General features: G+C 41.9%; 1 protein-coding gene across 1 annotated transcript; it reads right to left on the bottom strand.

Annotated features, from left to right (window-relative positions):
* Window positions 1–11,067: 11,067 nt before the first annotated feature.
* Window positions 11,068–19,218, bottom strand: fshr (follicle stimulating hormone receptor). Its single transcript, XM_076297261.1, has 10 exons — window positions 19,037–19,218; window positions 16,255–16,326; window positions 15,588–15,662; window positions 15,270–15,344; window positions 14,977–15,051; window positions 14,617–14,697; window positions 13,878–13,946; window positions 13,172–13,246; window positions 12,397–12,582; window positions 11,068–12,202 (listed from the first exon to the last, which is right to left on the bottom strand). The coding sequence occupies exons 1-10, from the start codon at window positions 19,216–19,218 to the stop codon at window positions 11,068–11,070; spliced, it is 2,025 nt and encodes a 674-aa protein (XP_076153376.1).
* Window positions 19,219–19,531: the final 313 nt, after the last annotated feature.

Genomic DNA, 19,531 nt, shown 5'->3' on the forward strand with positions numbered 1-19,531 from the left:
GACTTATGTGGTTATGAGACAGAGTAATGAGACAGGGCACATCCAGGCCACTCCCACACCGGAGGGGAAAACAGTCAGTCACTTGATCTCCACACCATCTGTGTTGTGAGAAGGTGTCCACGGCATTTGTGACTTCTGCAGTAGCAAAGAAATAAAAAAAGGCCTAAAAGCTGCCTGGTCAGATGAGCTACTTTATTTTATTTTCATAAAATAAATAGTTGGTGATGAATACTTCACAATTTAGTATTGTTTTACTTTTCACATGTTAAGTGTATGCGCCACCCCTCTCTGAGTCTGTGCCCAACCCGGCCACAACATCATTTTGTCTAGAATTGCCACTGTCCTGTTGAAGCCTATCTAGTGATTTTATTAAATGCAGTTCACCCAGACGTAATCTGCGTTGTGTTGACCACACAGTGCAGCCCTGCCAAAGATGGTTGATTACGAAGATACTTCCTGAGAGGCCATTTCCTGTCCCTGGAAATGTATGCAAATAGGGTAGCAGTAGTACACGCCCCGCACGAGGGGGAGGGCACTATCCCCCATTTATGCAGTGATCGGGCTCCCTTTTTAACATTGAGGTCTATGGCAGTATCCAAGAATTTGTCAAAGCCTAGTCAAAGGACACGGTATCATGATCTCCAAACCCTAACATTAATGAAGGTGTACACCAAGTTTGTTTTGTACTCCGGCTTCTGTCTGGCGTGGAACCGAGGTGTTCAAATGTCAGTCATACGTCAGTGACACGCCCTTGTGCAGGTGGGGACTGAACCAGAGCCCATCTCTGACTGAACTCCACTTTGCCCTCATAGACATGAACTAGGATGACCCATCTTCCTACGCATTAATAATCTTTGGCCCTGCATTCACCCAGACTCGAACCCACAAACTGCAGCATCAAACAAAGTGCATTACCGCCATCTGTTGGACTGAGGTGTGATGGCAAGTGTACCAGTAGACTCGTTCTGGCTTACAATGGCCGCGGGATGAACAAGGCGAATTCAATAGTGCGTAAATGGAGATTATTTTTGGGGGCATGACCATAGATTTGCTATACATGTAATAACGTAATAAACCTTTTATACTGTCTTGTCCTTAGGCCTACTAACACCCCACTTGTGACCTGGACTTTGAGATGGTGGTAAACAGATCTTGATTTCTCAACAAATTAACCTGTTTAGCTCTCTGACTGATCAAACACAAAGCTTTTGTTTATGTATGCCATTTTAGACAGGTCAATGTCATCATGTGTCTCATACATTCAACCTCACTAACTTCTGCAGGTGTGTTAGGTGCAATGTTACAATGTCACTTTTTTAGTGAATGCTGCCAATTTAAAGAAATCTGGAATTAATTGAAAACTGTCCACACAAACTTTGAAAAGTTTCAGAGCAATCAAATTCTAAGAATATTACTAGGCAAGGAACAGCGACAGAGTCGCAGCTAGATGTAGATGCATGCCACAGAGAACACCAGTAAAACACACACACATACACACACACTCATGTGCATGCTCTGTTTTACATGTGATGTTTTGTTTATCTTTTCTTTATTATTCCTTATATAATGTGTCTATAAAAAGTATTCACCCCCCCCCCCTTGGATATTTCCCCTTTTACTGTTTTTATTAATGTAATGCTGATAAGCAAATTTCTACAAAGTAATGTTAATTAATTAAAAAATATATAATTTTCTGTCTAGAGCAGGCCACCGCAAACTGAGTGACCGTTCAAGAAGAATACTGGTGGGAGAGGCCACCAATAAGGCTCCTATGACAACTCTGAAGGCGTTAAAAGCTTCCGCAGCTGAGATGGGAGAAACTCTGCATACAACAACAATTGCCCGAGTTCTTCAGCAATCAAAGCTCTATGGATGGGTGGCATCCAAGTTCGCCCAAAGACAAGTGGGAGACTCCGAGGTCAAATGCAAGAAGGTTCTTTGGTCTAATGAGACTAAAATTGAGCTTTTTGACCATCAGACTAAATGCTATGTTTGGCGGAAACTAAACACTGTATATCACCACAAACACACCATCCCTAATTTAAGCATGGTGGTGGTAGCATCTTGTGGGGTATTTCTCGACGGTAAAAGTAAAATTCAGCACAATATCCTGGAGGACAATCTGATTCGGTCTGCAAGAGAAATGAAAGCTCTAGCATAAGTTCTACCTAGAAAACTTGAATGCTACACCATTCATTCATTACCCTCAGCCAATCAGCAGCTTTCACTTGTTTTATAATGGCTCATCTTAGGATTTGCCTGGTCAAGCCTTTATAACGCCTGGACCGCTGATGGGGCCAATGCCAAAGACTTTTAACAATTTAAATCTTGTATTTACATAATTCTGTCATACAATAAAACCTTCAAGCGGCAGTTTAACTCTCTGAGTCTTTCTGGTAGAACTGCAACTTGGGAGAAGATTTACTTTCCAGCAAGACTTTGAGCCAAAGCATGCGGTGAAAACTACACTGTTGGAATGTTCTGGAGTGGAGTCAAAACCCAGACCTCAATCCTATGGAAAATCTGTGGCTGGACTTGAAAAGGGCTGTTCACGCCTGATCCCCTTCCTGACAGAGCAAATAACAAACTGAACAAAAAGTTGTTTTTAGGAATGCTTTACTCAAAGCTAGAACATTACATTGTACTACTCAGTCAAAACAGTGTGTTAGCTGTGCTTTATTCATGTGGGAGGGATCCTGTAGCTTCAGAGGCCATGTTTAATTCGAGCTGCTACTACAGAAGTACAAGACATCTGTCCAAAAAATGAGAAAATGAAAATGAAAGAAAATCAAGAAAGCACTCATTGCAGTCTCACTTCCTGTGAGTCAGTGGCCAAACAGAAGTTTCTGAGATGTTAAAGGAAAACTGGCCATTTTTCACATAGATCTCGGTTTCTCAAGGTCACTGAGTACTGTCGGTTTGCTGTCACACATCAGTCCAGTGGGGTATACTACGAATCTCGATTAGTGGGTTAGCGAGGTATGTTGCGCTCAAAGCCAGGGTAGGCCTATACTGTGACACGAAAGTGGATCTGTTTTAGTGTCGCTATATCACCATGGTATCTTATGCTGTCAACCAAACCTGGTCGGGAGGAGGTTATGTGCTAAGTTATAGCTCAAATCGTGTAATCTACCGCCCACTGACCAATCAATTGTCTTAAAAACGAAGTTCTCACGTGTAGGATTCTGTCATATATCTTACAGGTGGAGCTCCGCCTCTACTAACATTTTGGATCTCGGATGCGCTTTAGTAGTGCTGTGCGTGCAAATATCCCACAATGGACGCGCATACCATACAACAACTGATGACAGTTGATTTATTTGATGTTATAGGTTAGACACAAAAAATTACCGCAGTGTAGATTAAGCTATCGCTCATGAATGCGGAAGTAATTGTTTTTAAATAGAGGCGGTCTTGTGCGTCTCCACGTTTCACGATTGGCCAACGTCAGCCCAACACCGTGAACGCGCACATATCTGAGCTGAAAGCCTAGTTTGACAAATATATCACATAACTGCTATCGTAGTATCACTTAACGTATACCCCTGAGTCAAGACTTTGTCAACCCTCGATATGTCCACATAGCCTAGATATGTCTAACGTGCTTCGTAATATACCCCACAGGTGAACCAGGCGAATTGGGAGTGGGTCTGGAAAAGGTTGATTGACTTACGACTTCCAGCAGGGGCATAACTAGCAGTGAAAATATACTTAAATTGAAACATTAAACTCTTACCAAATCGTGTAAAAAGTGTAGCAATCTTGTAAACGAAGGTTTTAAATGCAGTTGCTTACTCAAAGAAATAGGCCTACACTTCCATGCCGGATTAGCGATCGTATTTGCCCGTATTTTAGAGACATTGGAAATGGGCTTCAATGCCCTGTTTGCCAGATGGACCTGCAAAGCAAATCCCAAATTTGCCGAAAGTTCCCAGGTTAATGAGTTGCTACAACCAACAGCTAGAATAGCCAGGTTTTTCCCCTTTTTTTACCGACCTCGAGAAAAATTGCCGGAATAAGCCCATTTCAGTGTCCAGGTGTCCGGCCTCACTGATGTTAATGATACCTTAATTGGCAGGGTAAAACGTCTTCCTGTTTCTGTCTTTCCTGTGGATTGTGCTGTTCTACAGGATGTTGGTTTACAGTGGTGACATCTTGTTAAATAGGAAATTGACATTTCATCTTACAAAGGTTGTTCCTTAAAAGTTAGACTTCAAAAGTCACATCCATTTCTGAGATTTCTGAAATCAAGAAATGATTTAGTGTTATCACTTAAGTACTGATAAAGTAATCCATGATGAAACTACACAGCCATCATCTGGAAAACAGTATTTCATACATTTTCATTTACATTTCTTAATTTAGCAGACACTATTATCCAAAGTGACTTATATATTTCAATTATATTACAAAGTCCATTGTCCCTGGAGCAATTTGGGGTTAAGTGCCTTGCTGAAATGCACAATGGTGGAAGCCAAGAATTGAACCCACAACTTTTCTGGCTACTGCATGCTAGCCTAGCTCCTTAGGTCAGCCCACCCCTGAGAATGTCAGAACAGCTTTTATAGCACAACATTACCAGTTAAAATACTAGTACATACTGCTGCTTTAAATGTGTCTGAGTAGGCGGCCTACATACTCTATTGTTCACATATGCCACCAACATCACAGCCTCACATTTGCCACCAACACCAATCAAGCGCACCTTCCTTCCTCCGTTATTTTTATAACCACCAGCCGCCACTGTTTTGTACATTGTCCTGTCTTTGTTGTGAGCTTTTGCTGTTCCCCATGGGCTCTGTGTTTACATGTCTGCTGCCATGTGACTGTCTCCACCCCTTTCCTTATTTGGTCTGCACTTGCTGTCTTGTTAGTTTTTCATTTTCTGCTCACACCTGAGGGGTAATTCCATCAACCTTGCTAAAGGCTAAACCTGGCTTATTTCGATAAGTCTCGCTAATTTTAGTGAGAGTTCCATTCCATTAGTGTGGTTTACATGAATCCCAGCTTGGTAACTATGAAAATGTATGCCACAGAACTATCCAGGGGCTCGTTTTCTAGAAAGCGTCGTTGGCTAACTTGCGTCGCAACCTTGGTAGTTTGCTCCGTCGTTTTTGGGTTTGGTGTTTCTAGAAAAGGTAGTTCGAACTCTCAATCGCAAACAAGGACGCAAAGTTTGGTCGTTTGAACTACTGCCCCTGGGCAGTCGCACTTGTGTCGTTCCTTGGTAGTTCCAGTAGGTGTCTGGAGCGCCTAACCAAAAATCACAACCGCCTAACCAAAAATTACGAAGTGGATGTTTATCTCGTGACTCAATGATTGATCTATCCTGTAGCTTAATTTAGCTTAAGAGGCTGACTCCCTTACTTGGCTCATTCTTGCTATTTATGTTAATTTGAGTATTGCCTTAGCCTAGAAATCTAGACGCACCCTAGCGGCGGCAAATTAATTTGCTCAGCCTGTACGTCTACTGTAGTAGCAAACCCTAGGGATTTCTATTGGCTGACGCCGTGGACGTCATCCAATCACAGCGCTCTATTTTGTTAGAGAGTCTTAAGGCGGGCTTAACAGGATGACGACAGTCCTGCGACGGTGAACAACAAGGAAGTTGGCTATGGCGAACGAAGAGCGGTTGTTTGAATCGGCGTTGGCGTCAACTTTGGAGGAGTTGGACTTGTGCTTTTCTTTGAAAGTTGAGCAACACAATGCACTTAAGTCATTCCTTTCGAAGAAGGATGTATTTGCTCTGGCCACGTCATCCTGCTCTTTGTTCTGATTGGTCGTAGCGCTGGCCTATTGCATGCCTAGGCAGTTTGAAAGACAATTCTCTGCCCGCCCCTTGGATTAAGCGAGGTGAATGGGTCGATTCCAGATTATACATTTCAATGATATAGGATGGCCCGCCAGGCTAGTATTGCCTTGCTTTTCACTTTTTGATAGGCTAGTATTATAATCTTCACAGACTCTTAAAATCAGCACATGATAAATGGTGTAGTATCTAAAGCAGGTGACTTGTTGTCCAAGCATTGTAGGTTCGATTTTCTTATGAAGTGAGATTGTCCTCTTGATTCTCGCTACCTGCAGGTGAACTAGACACGTGGATTAAATTGTTTTTGACTGATGTCATGTACCTATTGGTCTCTCGATGTAGAGTATATGCATAAATATTTATGGTCAAAACCTATTGTTGTGTCTCGTAGGCCTACTGTACTCTTACGAAGTGAAAGTGAAAAGGAGAGACAGGATGCGAACTCCGGTCGAGTGCGTAGAGCGCCGACGCGCTGCCGTTAAGCCCCAAGATAGTCAACAAAACTTGCAATACCCTTAAATTCGTGTAAGCTATATTTTTTCCAACATAGATATTTAACACAAATAATGACACATATTGGTCGGCTTAAGTCAACTGTTTTATATGCTTGCAATAGGTTTAGGCTTTTGCTGATGGCAATGACAATGCCAGCATTAATCACTCGGTTTGGCAGAGAATTTCTAGGGGTGGGGTATTACACGTTGCCACTGTTTCCACCAATGATATTCCGCTGCATCATCAACAACGTTGTTGGAACTACGGTGTTCAAACGCCGGAGGTAGCGAATTGCGACACAGGTACGATGCTTTCTGGAAACAGGTGTAACAATGTCGTTGTTTGGTCGCAAGTTGCGTCGTACCATGGTGGTTGAGCAACGTTGTTGCTAACTTTTCTAGAAATGAGCCCCAGGTACGTAGCTTAAACTTTTAAAGGTCCCATGTGTAAGAACTTCTCCCATTTAGTGGTTAGGGATTATATTGTAACCTAATAGAACTATGGTAGCCGTGGCACATCAAAAACATACAGTAACACCCAATTCACAGCAAAGATCCGCATCTAGACGAAACCGTCGCAGGAGTATTAGCGGTGTGAATTAAATGGTGCACGTTGTTGCCAGCAGTTGCAAGCAATCGCAAAGAATTTAACGTTACCATATCTAGTTGCAGCTCATCTCGTTGCGAATCTACAGTACCTAGATGATGGCCCTAGTTCCGAACTGCTAAATAGGTGTTTCAAAACATAAAGATATACAGGCTTTTGAACGTCTGTGAACAATGCCTGTTCATCTGCAACAGGCACATGCCTGTGTTATCGCGGATTTGCGGTCAACACTGGCCCCTTGTGGACGAGGTAGAAAATTGCATTATTTAAGGTGGAACGGAAACTTAACTCCCCCGCGATCTGAAAGTGGTCTTCCCCCGCGGAAATGAAAGTGGTGCTAACTTCAGCCTCGTAAGGAGAATATCCTTTTGGAGATTATGATCGATCGTCTATTGAATGGAGGTGCATCTGCGTGTATACGACGGTGTCCACTAAGCATACCATGCTTATTTCGACCCTCTGCCCAACATAGCTTGGAGGTTGCAGTGGTAATCGTGATGATAGTGTCCGTAATGGACGTGGTACAGACAGCAGGGCTAGTAGAAATAGGGCTCTAAACTACAAAGTCACCTGCAATATGATGCGAACTTCTGGGTACTCAGATTACCCGCGATAGGAACTGATTTAACCAGAATACTTTATGGTAGGCCCTGTGGTTTAGAAACCATATACATCTTAGGTGTTTTCCTGTTAATTTGTTATGTGGGTAATATGAAAAAAGTAAAGTAAACCTGCTCAAATATGTTCATCCAGTATTTATTGAAAGGTGCATAATTTGAGGTGCTTGCCATCCAGTGGCAAATTAGATGGGTAAATTTACCCCCTTCATAAACTTTTTGTTTTACTCAAACATTTTTACATTTACAGTAGGACTTTATCTCTGACCACTTTCAAGCCATGGCCTTTTGACATTTTGATATAAAAATCCAATGGTGTTGCTTTCTTAACCCTGACGCAGTTTGCCAGGTTTAAAAAAGTTATGAGAGGAAAATATTTTTATTTGGTGTGAAACACACACATACCTGTTTTTTTCATTTGTTTTATAATTTGTATTAATATTTATTTTATCATTATTTTATTTATAAGCTAAGGTTGCTAGCACAGCTGTCTAAAACTAGATAAAAACACTTGCACTTGCTGTTTGCAGTTTTGTGTGGTATTTGAAAAAAAGAACATTGCATTTTCAGAAATAGCCGGCCCTCCAATCAGATGACGTTGGCAGAATTGGCCCCCAGCTCATTTGAGTTTGAGACCCCTGGCCTATGGGGACTATTTTCAGGTGCTGCGTGATATCATATCATATCATCATCATATCGTTCGCAATGTTCCTTGATGTCAAATCAGCCTAGAAAACCGCCACGTTTCATTTTTACACTTTCTTAATTACACTTTCTAACTTGAGAAGAGTCAAGTTTTAAATGGGAAAATTACCGGAAATGTTAGTTACTTTTAAGCATGATGCTAGCAGGCAAGATGCTAATGGCCTAATCCGAATCAATGATCTATGCTAGGCTGGAGCTAAAAGTGGTATCGCCAGACTCAAAGAATGGCTGGATGAACTGGAGAAAAGTAAAAATCAATTGTTTAACTCGAGGGGAGGTGGAAAATGAGTGTAATTCCCCAAATGGTGGAATATCCCTTTAAAGGTTGTATCAGCAATAAAGTATTTTTCTCGTGTGGCAGTGTTGAATAATTGTTCTGTCTCATGTTTGCTGTCCCTCCTGTTCCTTTTTCTCCTGGTCTCTCCTTAAAGTGCTTTCAAAGGGCCCTGGATTACTGGTGGATCAGGAAGTGGAGGTTTGGGGGGGTATGGCGAAAAATGTGAGATTGGGCAATGCACTTGGTGGTGGTTGGTGTGACATCTAAACTAAGGTTTTGTATTGGTGTCTTGGGTTCTATGTCATGGTGGAGTATTGATTGATGTTATGCCTTGAAATAGTTTATTGTTTTGTAGTTTAAATTCTTAGTGTTATTGACCAGTGCAGAGTCCCACTTAGGTGTGATCGTGGTCTCCCATGTACATTGAGCTATATTTTGACAGTCTAAAATGCACTGCACTCCCCTGCACTCAGCCCCCCGCTGAGTGCAGGGGAGTGCAGTGCATTTTAGACTGTCAAAATATAGCTCAATGTACATGGGAGACCACGAACATGCCCCCATAGTGTAGAGCTGTAGCTGCCTGGCTCTTTTAGCTGCTGGCTGTAGCAACTTGAACTCCGTAGTCTACTCGGTGACTTCGAGAAACGGAGATCTAGCCTATGTGAAAACTCGCTGGATTTCTCCTTTAAGCTTATCCACGATGAGGATCCCATGACAGAGGTGCTGAAATTGGGTTTTCTTCCTAATAAATACGACTAGTGTGTTACCCAGAATGTACAGTAGGCCTAATACTGTACCACTCTTAATGTTGTATAGTCCTACTGTTAATGCTGTCATATTGTAGACAAACAGTGGTGATGTAAATAATAAGCATTTCTTTAATCTGCTGATTAATATATTTTTACATATTGGTGTGTATGCATTTCATTACATTGACACGCGCATCAGTAAAAGCACATTTTCAAAAGTTCAGATATGATGGCACCCTTGGTAGTGTTGTAGGCAGTTAGGTTCTAATATACAAATCATTCAGCTAATTAAAGGTGCACTTTACAAACAAAAAATACAGTATACAACACAAAACATGGGCTATCAGCAAAGCCAGGTTTTGTTTTTTCCTCATCATTCAGTAAAATTACAAAACAGGGTTTTAGTCAGGTGTCTCAGACCCCGTTTACACGAAGGGAAAACGCAGATTTTTCCCTGCGGTTTGGCCTCTCGTTTACACCAAAACCCCGTTTTTATCACAGAAAACGATTATTTCTAAAACCTCCGGCCAAAGTGGAGATTTCTGATAACACCGGTTATGTGCTGCCGTGTCAACAGGGATAAACGGCGTTTTAGCTTCTTAAACGTCACATTATGCGCCAGAAAATCCTTAACGTCATGTGAGCACCTGATGTTTACAGTTTCTTTGGCTGCTGATCAGGATTATCATGGATGCTGTTAAGGTGCTACTAATTTTTACTTTTGTGCAAACGCCTCTGGCCTGTTTGAATTTGCAACAACTGCTCTAGTTCTGCATGGAGGAGCAGAGGCGAAGGATCGCACAGAGGTCAGCATTTTTACTGCAGCTTTCCCTTCCAAGACGCAGGTGCATAGACCTCTGAAGTTCGCCTACAAAAAAGATCCAAAACGGCCATCTTTGCCCATATAAGGAGATCCGGTTGTTAATTGAAGCTAACTACCTATGGCAAGTTGCATTGAAAGTTAGCTCTGGAGTAGCAAACATCTAAGTGTGCCGCCTTCACTTACCGGAGATCACAGTATCCACTCGAAGGCAGAGGACAAAAGTGTGTTCAGGAAAACGTCTGCATTTCAGACTTTTTCATCCCCACGAGACTTTAACAGGTGCGATTATTCAAAATCCCCATGTTATTTTCCCATAGGAAAAATCGCCAGTATACCGGATGTCAAAGATGGCAGCTTTTTTGTAGGCGAACTTCAGAGGTCTATGGACATAGGTAGTTAGCTTCAATTAACAACCGGATCTCCTTATATGGGCAAAGATGGCCGTTTTGGATCTTTTTTGTAGGCGAACTTCAGAGGTCTATTGCCTACCAACAATTCTGAGGATTTTGATTGGCCAGCATGGCTTTATGCCTTTCCCTACCATTTCCACCCATGGGTTTGGCATAGTTATTATGGAGCTCAACATCGTATTTATGCGGGTTGATGTAAATGACAAGTTTTTTGAAAACAATGTTGTGTGCACGATGTTATTATTGAAAACGGAGGGGGGGAAATATTTGTTTCTCTAAATACCCGGCTATGTGTAAATGTGGCCTCAGTTCCTTTTAGGAATAATAAAATAAAAGTGTTCTTAGTTTGCCCAGTCCAGACTGGGTCTGTCCTTTTAAAAAATGGTCTTAAACTAATTGTCTTCATAGCAAAAATGAATTAAAGTTAAGCTTAAGTCAAAGTTCTGAGAGAAATGGACTGGTCTGTCTGGTCCGGTGAATTGTTTTTGAAAGCCCCTTAATCCAAAAGTCCAAAACCTTTAACATTATTGACACATGTAATGTGATAGGGTGGAGCACAGCAAGACCACTTCCCGGTCAGTGTTTATGAGTCATGTGGACCAGTGAATAGATAGTGCTGTCACTGGTCTTCGGAGAGGGCACCCAGACACCATTCTGAACTGAGGAGGATTCTGTGCGGTAAATCTGCGCCTGCATTTTAAAGCAGCCAAAGCGACTGGCCAGCACAAAGAAGTCCCGTTTAAACGTTTTCGTAAAAAAGGCGTAGAGGAAGGGGTTCGCGCACGAGTTGATGGGATAGAAGAGCACCAGCAACACCTTGGCTTGTGACACGTTGATCAGTGGCCACTTGAAGGCCGCTGAGATAGCAAAGAAGGATATGGGCGCCATGCACAGGAAGTCAGTGAAAATAAGCACAGCCATTCGCTTGGCCAGCCGCGTGTCTGAGGCACTGGTGAGCGGGGCCAGGGCCTGGGGGTGGCGCACGGTGGTGTAGATGCGCAAGTAGCAGGCGCACACTCCCAAGAAGGCGGCCACGTTCAGCAGCAGAAGCAACGCCACGTAGCTCTGCGCCGCCGCCGTCGTCACGTCCATGGGAAGGCAGATGCTCACCTTCATGTAGCTGCTGGCGACGCCCACCGCCGGGAACAGCGCCGCCAGCCAGGCGAACACCCAGCCGCCCGCCATCAGAGCGGCCGCGTGGCGCAGACGCAGCTTGCGCTCCAACTGCATGGCGTACGTTATGGTGTGCCACCGCTCCAGGGTGATGACTGTCAAAGTGTAGACGGACAGCTCGCTTGCAAACACCGTGAAGAAGCCAGCTGCACGGCAACCCGCGCCCATCTGCCAGTCGATGCCAAAGTTGTAGTACTGTGCTCGAGTGTAGATGTCCACCGATGCGATGATCATTAGGTAGATACCCATGCACAGGTCCGCAAAGGCCAGGTGGCACATAAGGAAGCGTGGCACGGTCAGCTTGTAGCGGCTGGTCAGAAGGACCAGCAGCACCACGGCGTTGCCCACGATGGCCAGCACACAGATGATCCAGATGAGCACACGCAGGTAGGTGTGACCCATGATGTCCTCACAGGGGTTGAAGGCGTCTGGTTTGGGATAGCAGAGGATTTCCGTCTTCATCTCGCAGTAATCACGGTAGAGGATCGGCTCCTCTGCAGGGAGGTTGGGGTTGTCACAGATAACGTGTCTCTCTGACCTAATATAGGCGCAAAAAAAGATGCACATTCAAAGGGTTTGCCTTGACCTACAACATCTTTAAAAATGTGTAAAAGGTTTAATCTGTTGTGACATTGGTGTAATTATAAAAACACAACCATCTGGCCCTGTGGAGCCAAAGAAAGCCTTGGGGGCAGCACGGTTCTGCTCTGAGAATGGAGTAAAGCAACTGACCTATTCTTCCTGAAGTTGGCGAAGGCACAGCAGTGGCTTGGATATGTGAGGTTGGCTTCTATGAGGTCTGCAAAGAGGTCCAGCCTAGGCAGCATTCTCAGGGAGTACACAGAGGTGGCCACCAGACTCTTGATGGTCCTTAACATGGTCTCTGGCAGAGCGTGGACATCTGTGTATGAAATGTCTCTGTGGAGCACATACTGAATGTGAGAATTATGCCTACTTTTTTCTGTTCTAAAGCAAGGAAGTACAAATGCTTTCAAAATCCACCACGGTTAACTTGATTTCCATATCATTCAGATTTTAGATGTACAGAGACGAAGAGCCAGAATGCTTAAAATCTTCCATTCGGTTGTTGTGGATCATGTTTGGATCTATCTGAGCTTTCTGTAGTTTTCTACAAAAAAAAAACACCTCTAGTTTTCCCAGTATTCTAATTTAGTGCTTCAGTTTGATATGGTAACAAGACAGTGCTATGCATGGCTGGAGCTCTGTGTCAATCATTCTGGTTTTGGTTGCCAAGTAATTTCCAAAATGCAGTCCTCATTCCCAACAAGAACCATTTTTTCTCTTCAAGGGACAGAATAATAACCATTTATTTATAGTCTTGACAAACACTGAGAAGGATATAAATCACAGGGCAGCATAAATATGAATTCAAAAATGGCCTAACAGAGACCCTGCAGCCCTAAATGAGGACAACCTGAAACTTGTCTACAATAATTGGACAGAAAGAGATCATCTTGTACCAGAGTTGAGATAGAATAGTGCTTACAGAGAGATAGGACCCTCAGCTCCTAAGAAGGCGTCTCTGTGGATGAGGATGAGCTCTTGGTTTCCCATGAGAGACCTAGACAGATTGAAAGTGTGTGTGTGTGTGTGAGAGAGAGAGAGTAAATGGAATATTGTCAGAAAGCTGAAGTTCCATAACATGCATTACTGAAATGTTTGAGGAGCAAAACTGTAAGACTTTCAGAGAAATCCGCATTATTGTAATGAAACACAGCAAATAAGAGTTTGCCTGTGAGAATTATGTATTAGAATTATTTCAGTTTAAAACTATTGGCATTAATTTGTTGAAGTCAACAATGTTTTAGCATAATTTCCACTTTTTTTAATAAGTTAACCAAGGCTTGTACAATGATTTTGCCAAGTTTCTTCAGCTATAGGTTAATACATGGAGACAGGCTGTACATTTATTGTCTTCATTCATTGATTTTCTTCATTCGTTAATAGGTAGGTGCATATACAGTATACGTAGGTGTTAATACACTTTTTTTTATTTGCATAAAACACTGTCCTGTGGTTTATACATAATGCATCTAATACACATGACATTGTATTATTTACCAGTTTTTGTTCATATCTAATGCAGGTAATTGCAGTGGTTTAATGGGGGGTAGAGAATAATGTGAAAAAAGATAGACAAAAAGTCTGGAAAGGTGTGTGGAGTGAAATACTACTAGTGTTTCTCCACTTACAATGTTCGCATTTTGGTGCCATTGAAAGCAAAGCTCTCCACCTTGGTGATACCATTTTTAGTCAGCCTCCTATTATGCAGAGTTCACACACACACACACACACACACAGGGAGAGAATTGAGGATTAAAAAATTGTAGCGACCAGAGGGGGGGAGACATGCTGATTTGAGCTAGTTAGCACAAAGGCTCATGGGACTGTTTTTGGTTGAGATAAAAGTCATGTTTTAGTGTTGTTATGTGCATGTTAACTTGCTTTCTGTGGTTTCCAGTGTGTGTGACTGATAATAGTGTCAAGTTCATGTTGAGGCAGCCTATCCCCCAAACAAAAATAAAACAGTGTGTGAAGTTTCTCTGGGAGGGGGGGGGGGGGGGGGGTACCTGTCTGGTGGTCCTTTTTGTTTGTTGTACATTGTGTTGTATATTTGTTTGTTGTACAAAAGTGTCTGCTTTGAAATGTAAATATAAACATAAACAAACACAACATCATGCATAATTTGTTTGTTTCCAGTTTCAGAGCCTGCTGCCTACCGAGAGTTTTTCTTTTTACAGTGTACTCATAGGATGGGCAGCTAGTGAATCGTGAGGAGATGTTTGCTGAATGTGACAAAAATGTACGGGCTTGAAATTGGGCATGATCGCTAGCATTTTACTATCTCCATGATGTATTTCTTGTCATGACTCATGTCATCACTACACTCTCAGTGTGTCCTTGTGGGCCTCGGGACCAGCTGCTACTCACAGCTCTGAGATGGTGTCCATGCTCAGTCCCAGGAACGCATCGCTAGGGATGACCTGCAGATGCATGTTTTCCTGGAGATCCCTGGGGAACAAAAAGAAACAGACTTTATTATATATATAATATGTGTATTTTGTATAGACCCCTTCAAGAGAGTTCCATTATCAGCATCAGAGTTGGCCACACAAGGCTTCCGTTTTAACATTCCATATGTTATCTTAATGCAGAGGAAATAGATTGGGAACCAAATAGAACATTCAAGCATTGTTTTTGTTTTTATTGTTTAAAGGGTCTATAGGATGGTATGGAGTCTTTGTGTTTGACACTAAACTGTAGAGTGGAAAGAACGGAAGGGCAACATACAGCAAAAAGTCCTCCGCAAATGAGTTGATCCTGGAGAAAACAGGCAGTGTTTTCAGTCCAGTGTTTGATATTGTCCTGAGGGTGTTGGCCATAACGACACACACATACACAATCACACAGACAGAGATTTACCCATTCGAATGTTTGTGAACGCATCATTAGCTGGTATTTTTCACCCAGTGTACACATACAGTACAGTATATCCTCTGGGTGGCGCCATTGTCCAGCTGATCCAAAATTATTTGTAATTATTTTTTAAAAATAAAAAAGCTAGTAGTAGTATGGGTACTTACAAATGTTTCAGTTTAGGCAGGTTCAAGAAGGCATTCTTGTAAATGATGGCAAGATTTTTTGATTTAGTTATTGTTCTGTAGACAAAGAGCAGGTACGTCTTTAAATGAACCTAATCCACCCAAAATTACCTCTCAACTTTAGTCAACACAAAAAAAACAACACAAAAACACACATTTTGTTGCTATGGAATACCTGAGTAGCGTGCCCAACAGTTAGTGAAGTTTTACATGTGTGTGCCAGACCTGTATGTCTGTTAGCCTTGCCTTAGAGAACATGTATAGCTGCCAGTGGCATTGTGGTGAATTCACTCAACTCACATCTCTGACAGGCTGGGCAGATTGGCAAAGGAGAGATTATGGATCTTCTGCAGATTTCCATTCTCGGAGATCATTCTAGAGGATAGGAATGCAAGTGTTACTTATGCTCACAAATAATAAGCTACACGGGAGAAATGTGTAGCAACAACTCCATCATTTAAATGAGAGTAATAGAGGTGTTTCCTGTCCTTAAAAATCTAAATGCTCGAGTGTAAAGTTTTTTCTTTTTTTTTAAAGCTTTTTTTTCAGAAAGCTGCCTTGGTCGGCTTTCTCTCATTCATTGTATGACCTAAATTGGGAAACACAAATGATGGAACCACTACGACCTTTTAGCATTATAAAAAACACTTCACACATTTTAATATCATCACGAGGCCTTTTAATATTTACATACACATTTATGTGTGTGTGTGTATGAGAGACGGAGAGACTCTCCTCCATGTGATTTCTGTGATTCATATCTATTATGTTTTGGATCTCTTCCACACATCATGTTCTATATTAAGACAAAACATATTCAATCAAGACTAAATACCACTAAGGTTACAGGACTGTTGTTCGAGTTCATAACCATCCTTCTCCAAATTCCTCCTTCCCCTCCCAAGCAAACATACTTTGCAGATTAAAGACCCATTTCATCATTATAATCTGGTTTTGCATTACTCACATGGTTTTTAGGTGTTGTAAACCAAAGAAGGCTCTTTTTGGTATGATGCTGATGTGGGTTAGCTTGAATACTCTGTTAAGAAATAAGACATTATGTTTATATAAGGAGAACAACATTAACTATTTCTCTCACTGCATGGCATAGCTGTAATCCACAACTTAAATGATGCCCCTATTTTAAGTAAGGGAAAGTGAATAAGTATGTTACTTTGATACTTTGATACTGTGTAAAGTCCGTGAAAGAACAATAGTCAAGAGCCTATAGATAATGCATGCAAATCAATATCGTTGTTTTTATTTTGAAAGCGACTGCTATTTGTACGCCCATACATTTGTGCGTGGATGCATACGACGTAAACACCCTCACTGATGTGCTGGTGAATAGAATTTATGCTTCTGCGTCGACACAATGCAGTTGCCTTTACGTCGGCGTAAACCTTTCAAAGTTTTGTGTCTCTTGCGCTCACCACCGCAAAGGTTGTTAGAACGAACTCCTACTGCTGCTCGTTGGCGATACGAAGTGTTCATTTCAAAACGTTACTGGCAGATAGACAGTTTACAATCGGATAACCCCGTAATTGTAACCAAAATATGTCTGAGTTTATTTGCAAAGCTTATGTTAGCGAACTAGTATGATGCTACTACCCACAGGTGAAGCAGCCGGCTCAACACACAGAGTGAGTTCACCAATCACGCATAAAGTTAAAGCAAAAACATAGCCTACATTTTTAAAATAGTTTTCTTTGTGCATGTTGATTAACTAATGACAGCCTACTATTGTCTGCTCCACATTTTCGTAGTCTAATTCTGCATGGAGTTAATTTAATGATGGTAATGATTTAATGATGAAATATTGCTGAGTGTTGATGAAATGGTGGCACAGGCCTATCGGTTGTACTGACTCCTTCACATTTTCATGACCTAGCCTAATTATATAGATATTGTATAGTACTTTTTTATATCAGTCTTTGAAAACTGAAAAAAATGTCAATGTCAAAAAATAATTTTCGAGAATGAGGATTAAATACTGGACATAGATTAAATATTGCTGTTTTCCCTTTGTCTCCCTCACATTTTCATCTGTTCTTACGACTAGTAAACAAAACCATATGATTTACTTAATGTTATACAAGAACAGAATAGAATTGAACAGAATTGAGTTCAGACTTGAGTTCGGTATTTTGAGTCCGGCCCTCCTCAACAGTCCCAGTTTGTCATGTGGCCCCTTGGGGAAATTAGTTGCCCACCCCTGCCTTAGAGATCACAGATCAAACAACAAAAAACAAATTGAACCAACTGTCCATTCCAAGATGCAGAAGTGAGCTATGGAAAAGCTCATACATGTGCAGACTCTTTAATGGCAACGGATTGTAGATTTCTACAATCTACAATATTTTAGCCTGTGTTTTAATCATGGTTTTAAGTATTATTTTTTATTTTATTTTTATATCACAAATAATTCAGCGGTTATGATGACAATTGCCTTTATGTTGTCTTTATGAACTTGCAATAAGGCTGAAATTCAGTGAGCTAAACTAAAATCTGGCCCTGCAGGTGCTTAAAGGTCAATGTGCCATAATGCAACACAAACGCACACTAACAGCTTGCTCTGTACTATACTGTAAGTTTGCCTGGAGTAGGCCTTGAGTTAAGCCTTCGCACATAGGGCTAGTTTAGGCGTTACACAGCAGCCATTTCCTCCTCTTTCCCATTCTCGGTTCTTGATTTTTTTTGTCCCTATGAACGCATTGTGATTTCAAAACGTGATACAGTGTAAAGATAATAAAGACTTTGTGTTCTCTGGTATGCAGTACAGGAAGAATGTGAAAACTGCTCCCTCTGCAGTGACCTGAGCCCATGAGAAAGGACACTTGAATGGACTCGTGTGTCATCTCTTGCTTGCGTTTGAGCCCTGAAGAGACCCAGCTGCAGCTCTCACTATGTATCAACTGATATCAGGGCAGGACTCCGTGTTCCTGGTGAATTCAGTAGCCTAAGACCTGGCCACACACACACACACTCTCACACACACATATCCAGCACATGGCCAGAGAATGTAGCAACACAGCATTCATGTCATGACTACATCTACCAAATGAAGAAAGCAAATCCAATGATTGTTAAGTAACAAGTCACTTAAACAGCAAAAACAAGATTTACGTAGAACCGAGCTGTGCTCTTGAATCTTTGCTTAAAAAATAAGTTGGTCTCAGATCAGAGAGGCATGCCCTTTCAATAGGTTTGGAGGTGAGCTGACTGATTGAAGCCACTGATTAAAAGAGATGACCCGTGCTTGCCCCAAACTTAACTCAAGGCAAAAACCATGTTTCCATCAGCTCCCATAACCTTGATGAGATTACATAAAGTATGTATCAGTGTCAACTAAGGCAACATTTTTAAAATGTTTTCAACATCTGATGCCCATCATAACAAACCAGGCAAAACAGTGCAGACACATCCCATTATGAAAATATTTATGTGACAGGAAATGGTAGGGAATGTTGTTCACTAGTGTGGGGGAATTTGAATTATCAGTTTCCTGTACTACACTCCATGTATGGTCTTATTGGTAGGTCCTCTAGCTTATCATCAAATCCTTCTTGAACCAATCTCATGATATTTATAACAATAATTTTAGCATGCAACAATATTTAGTACTGTAATTAATTTAGGAGCTTCCCTTACCATGGATAGTGCAAGTGAAAACAATTGTATTCATTTATAGCATGAGATGTATGCACAATATGCTGTATGTTTGTGTGTGTGTTTTCATGTGTACTTACATGTAGGTTGTGTTTTGGGGAATATTGGTAGGCACCTTTTCAACCTCCTTGTCCAAACAGAAGAAGGAGCGCACTGTTCCATTGGCCAGGCAGTGATGAGGTTGTGCCAGCGTGCTGTTGGCAGCCCCTCTGAGCCCCGTCAAAGACAGCCCCAGCATCACCACCAGCACCGCACTCTTCATCGTGATGTTTGGTGGAGAGTCCCCTGCGGTTGAGCCTCGTCTCTCTGTAGAGGGTTATCTGTTTCCGAGCTCGGCGCACAGACACAGAAGATGGTCTTTGTGGATCCCCTGCGGATCAAGCCATGCAGCCACTGTTGACATCCAGACGGGTAATCATAGAGCAGAAGAACTACTACAGGTTGTGAGCTCTGGTTGTGCCGTATAGGGAGATCCCAGGAGATGGTAGAAGATGCTTGAACTGTTGAGTCTTTATCAGAAAGTTTCTTTCAAAGGACTGGAGCTGTGGTGGTCTCTAGATGCAGCGCGAGAATGA

The sequence above is a fragment of the Alosa pseudoharengus genome, unplaced genomic scaffold (assembly GCF_046254945.1).
Source record: "Alosa pseudoharengus isolate Yale_2024_CS ecotype anadromous, Long Island Sound unplaced genomic scaffold, YU_APseudo_1.1 YU_APseudo_1.1_scf_20, whole genome shotgun sequence".
NCBI classification, from domain to species: Eukaryota; Metazoa; Chordata; class Actinopteri; order Clupeiformes; family Clupeidae; genus Alosa; species Alosa pseudoharengus.

Excerpts from the sequence above, each read along its gene's own strand:
- fshr (XM_076297261.1), bottom strand. The coding sequence starts at position 19,218 with ATGAAGAGTGCGGTGCTGGTGGTGATGCTGGGGCTGTCTTTGACGGGG. Across the intron at positions 15,345-15,587 it reads CTGCCCAGCCTGTCAGAGAT|AACAATAACTAAATCAAAAA; the intron begins GTGAGTTGAGTG and ends CTTTGTCTACAG. Across the intron at positions 12,203-12,396 it reads GCCAACTTCAGGAAGAATAG|GTCAGAGAGACACGTTATCT; the intron begins GTCAGTTGCTTT and ends CGCCTATATTAG.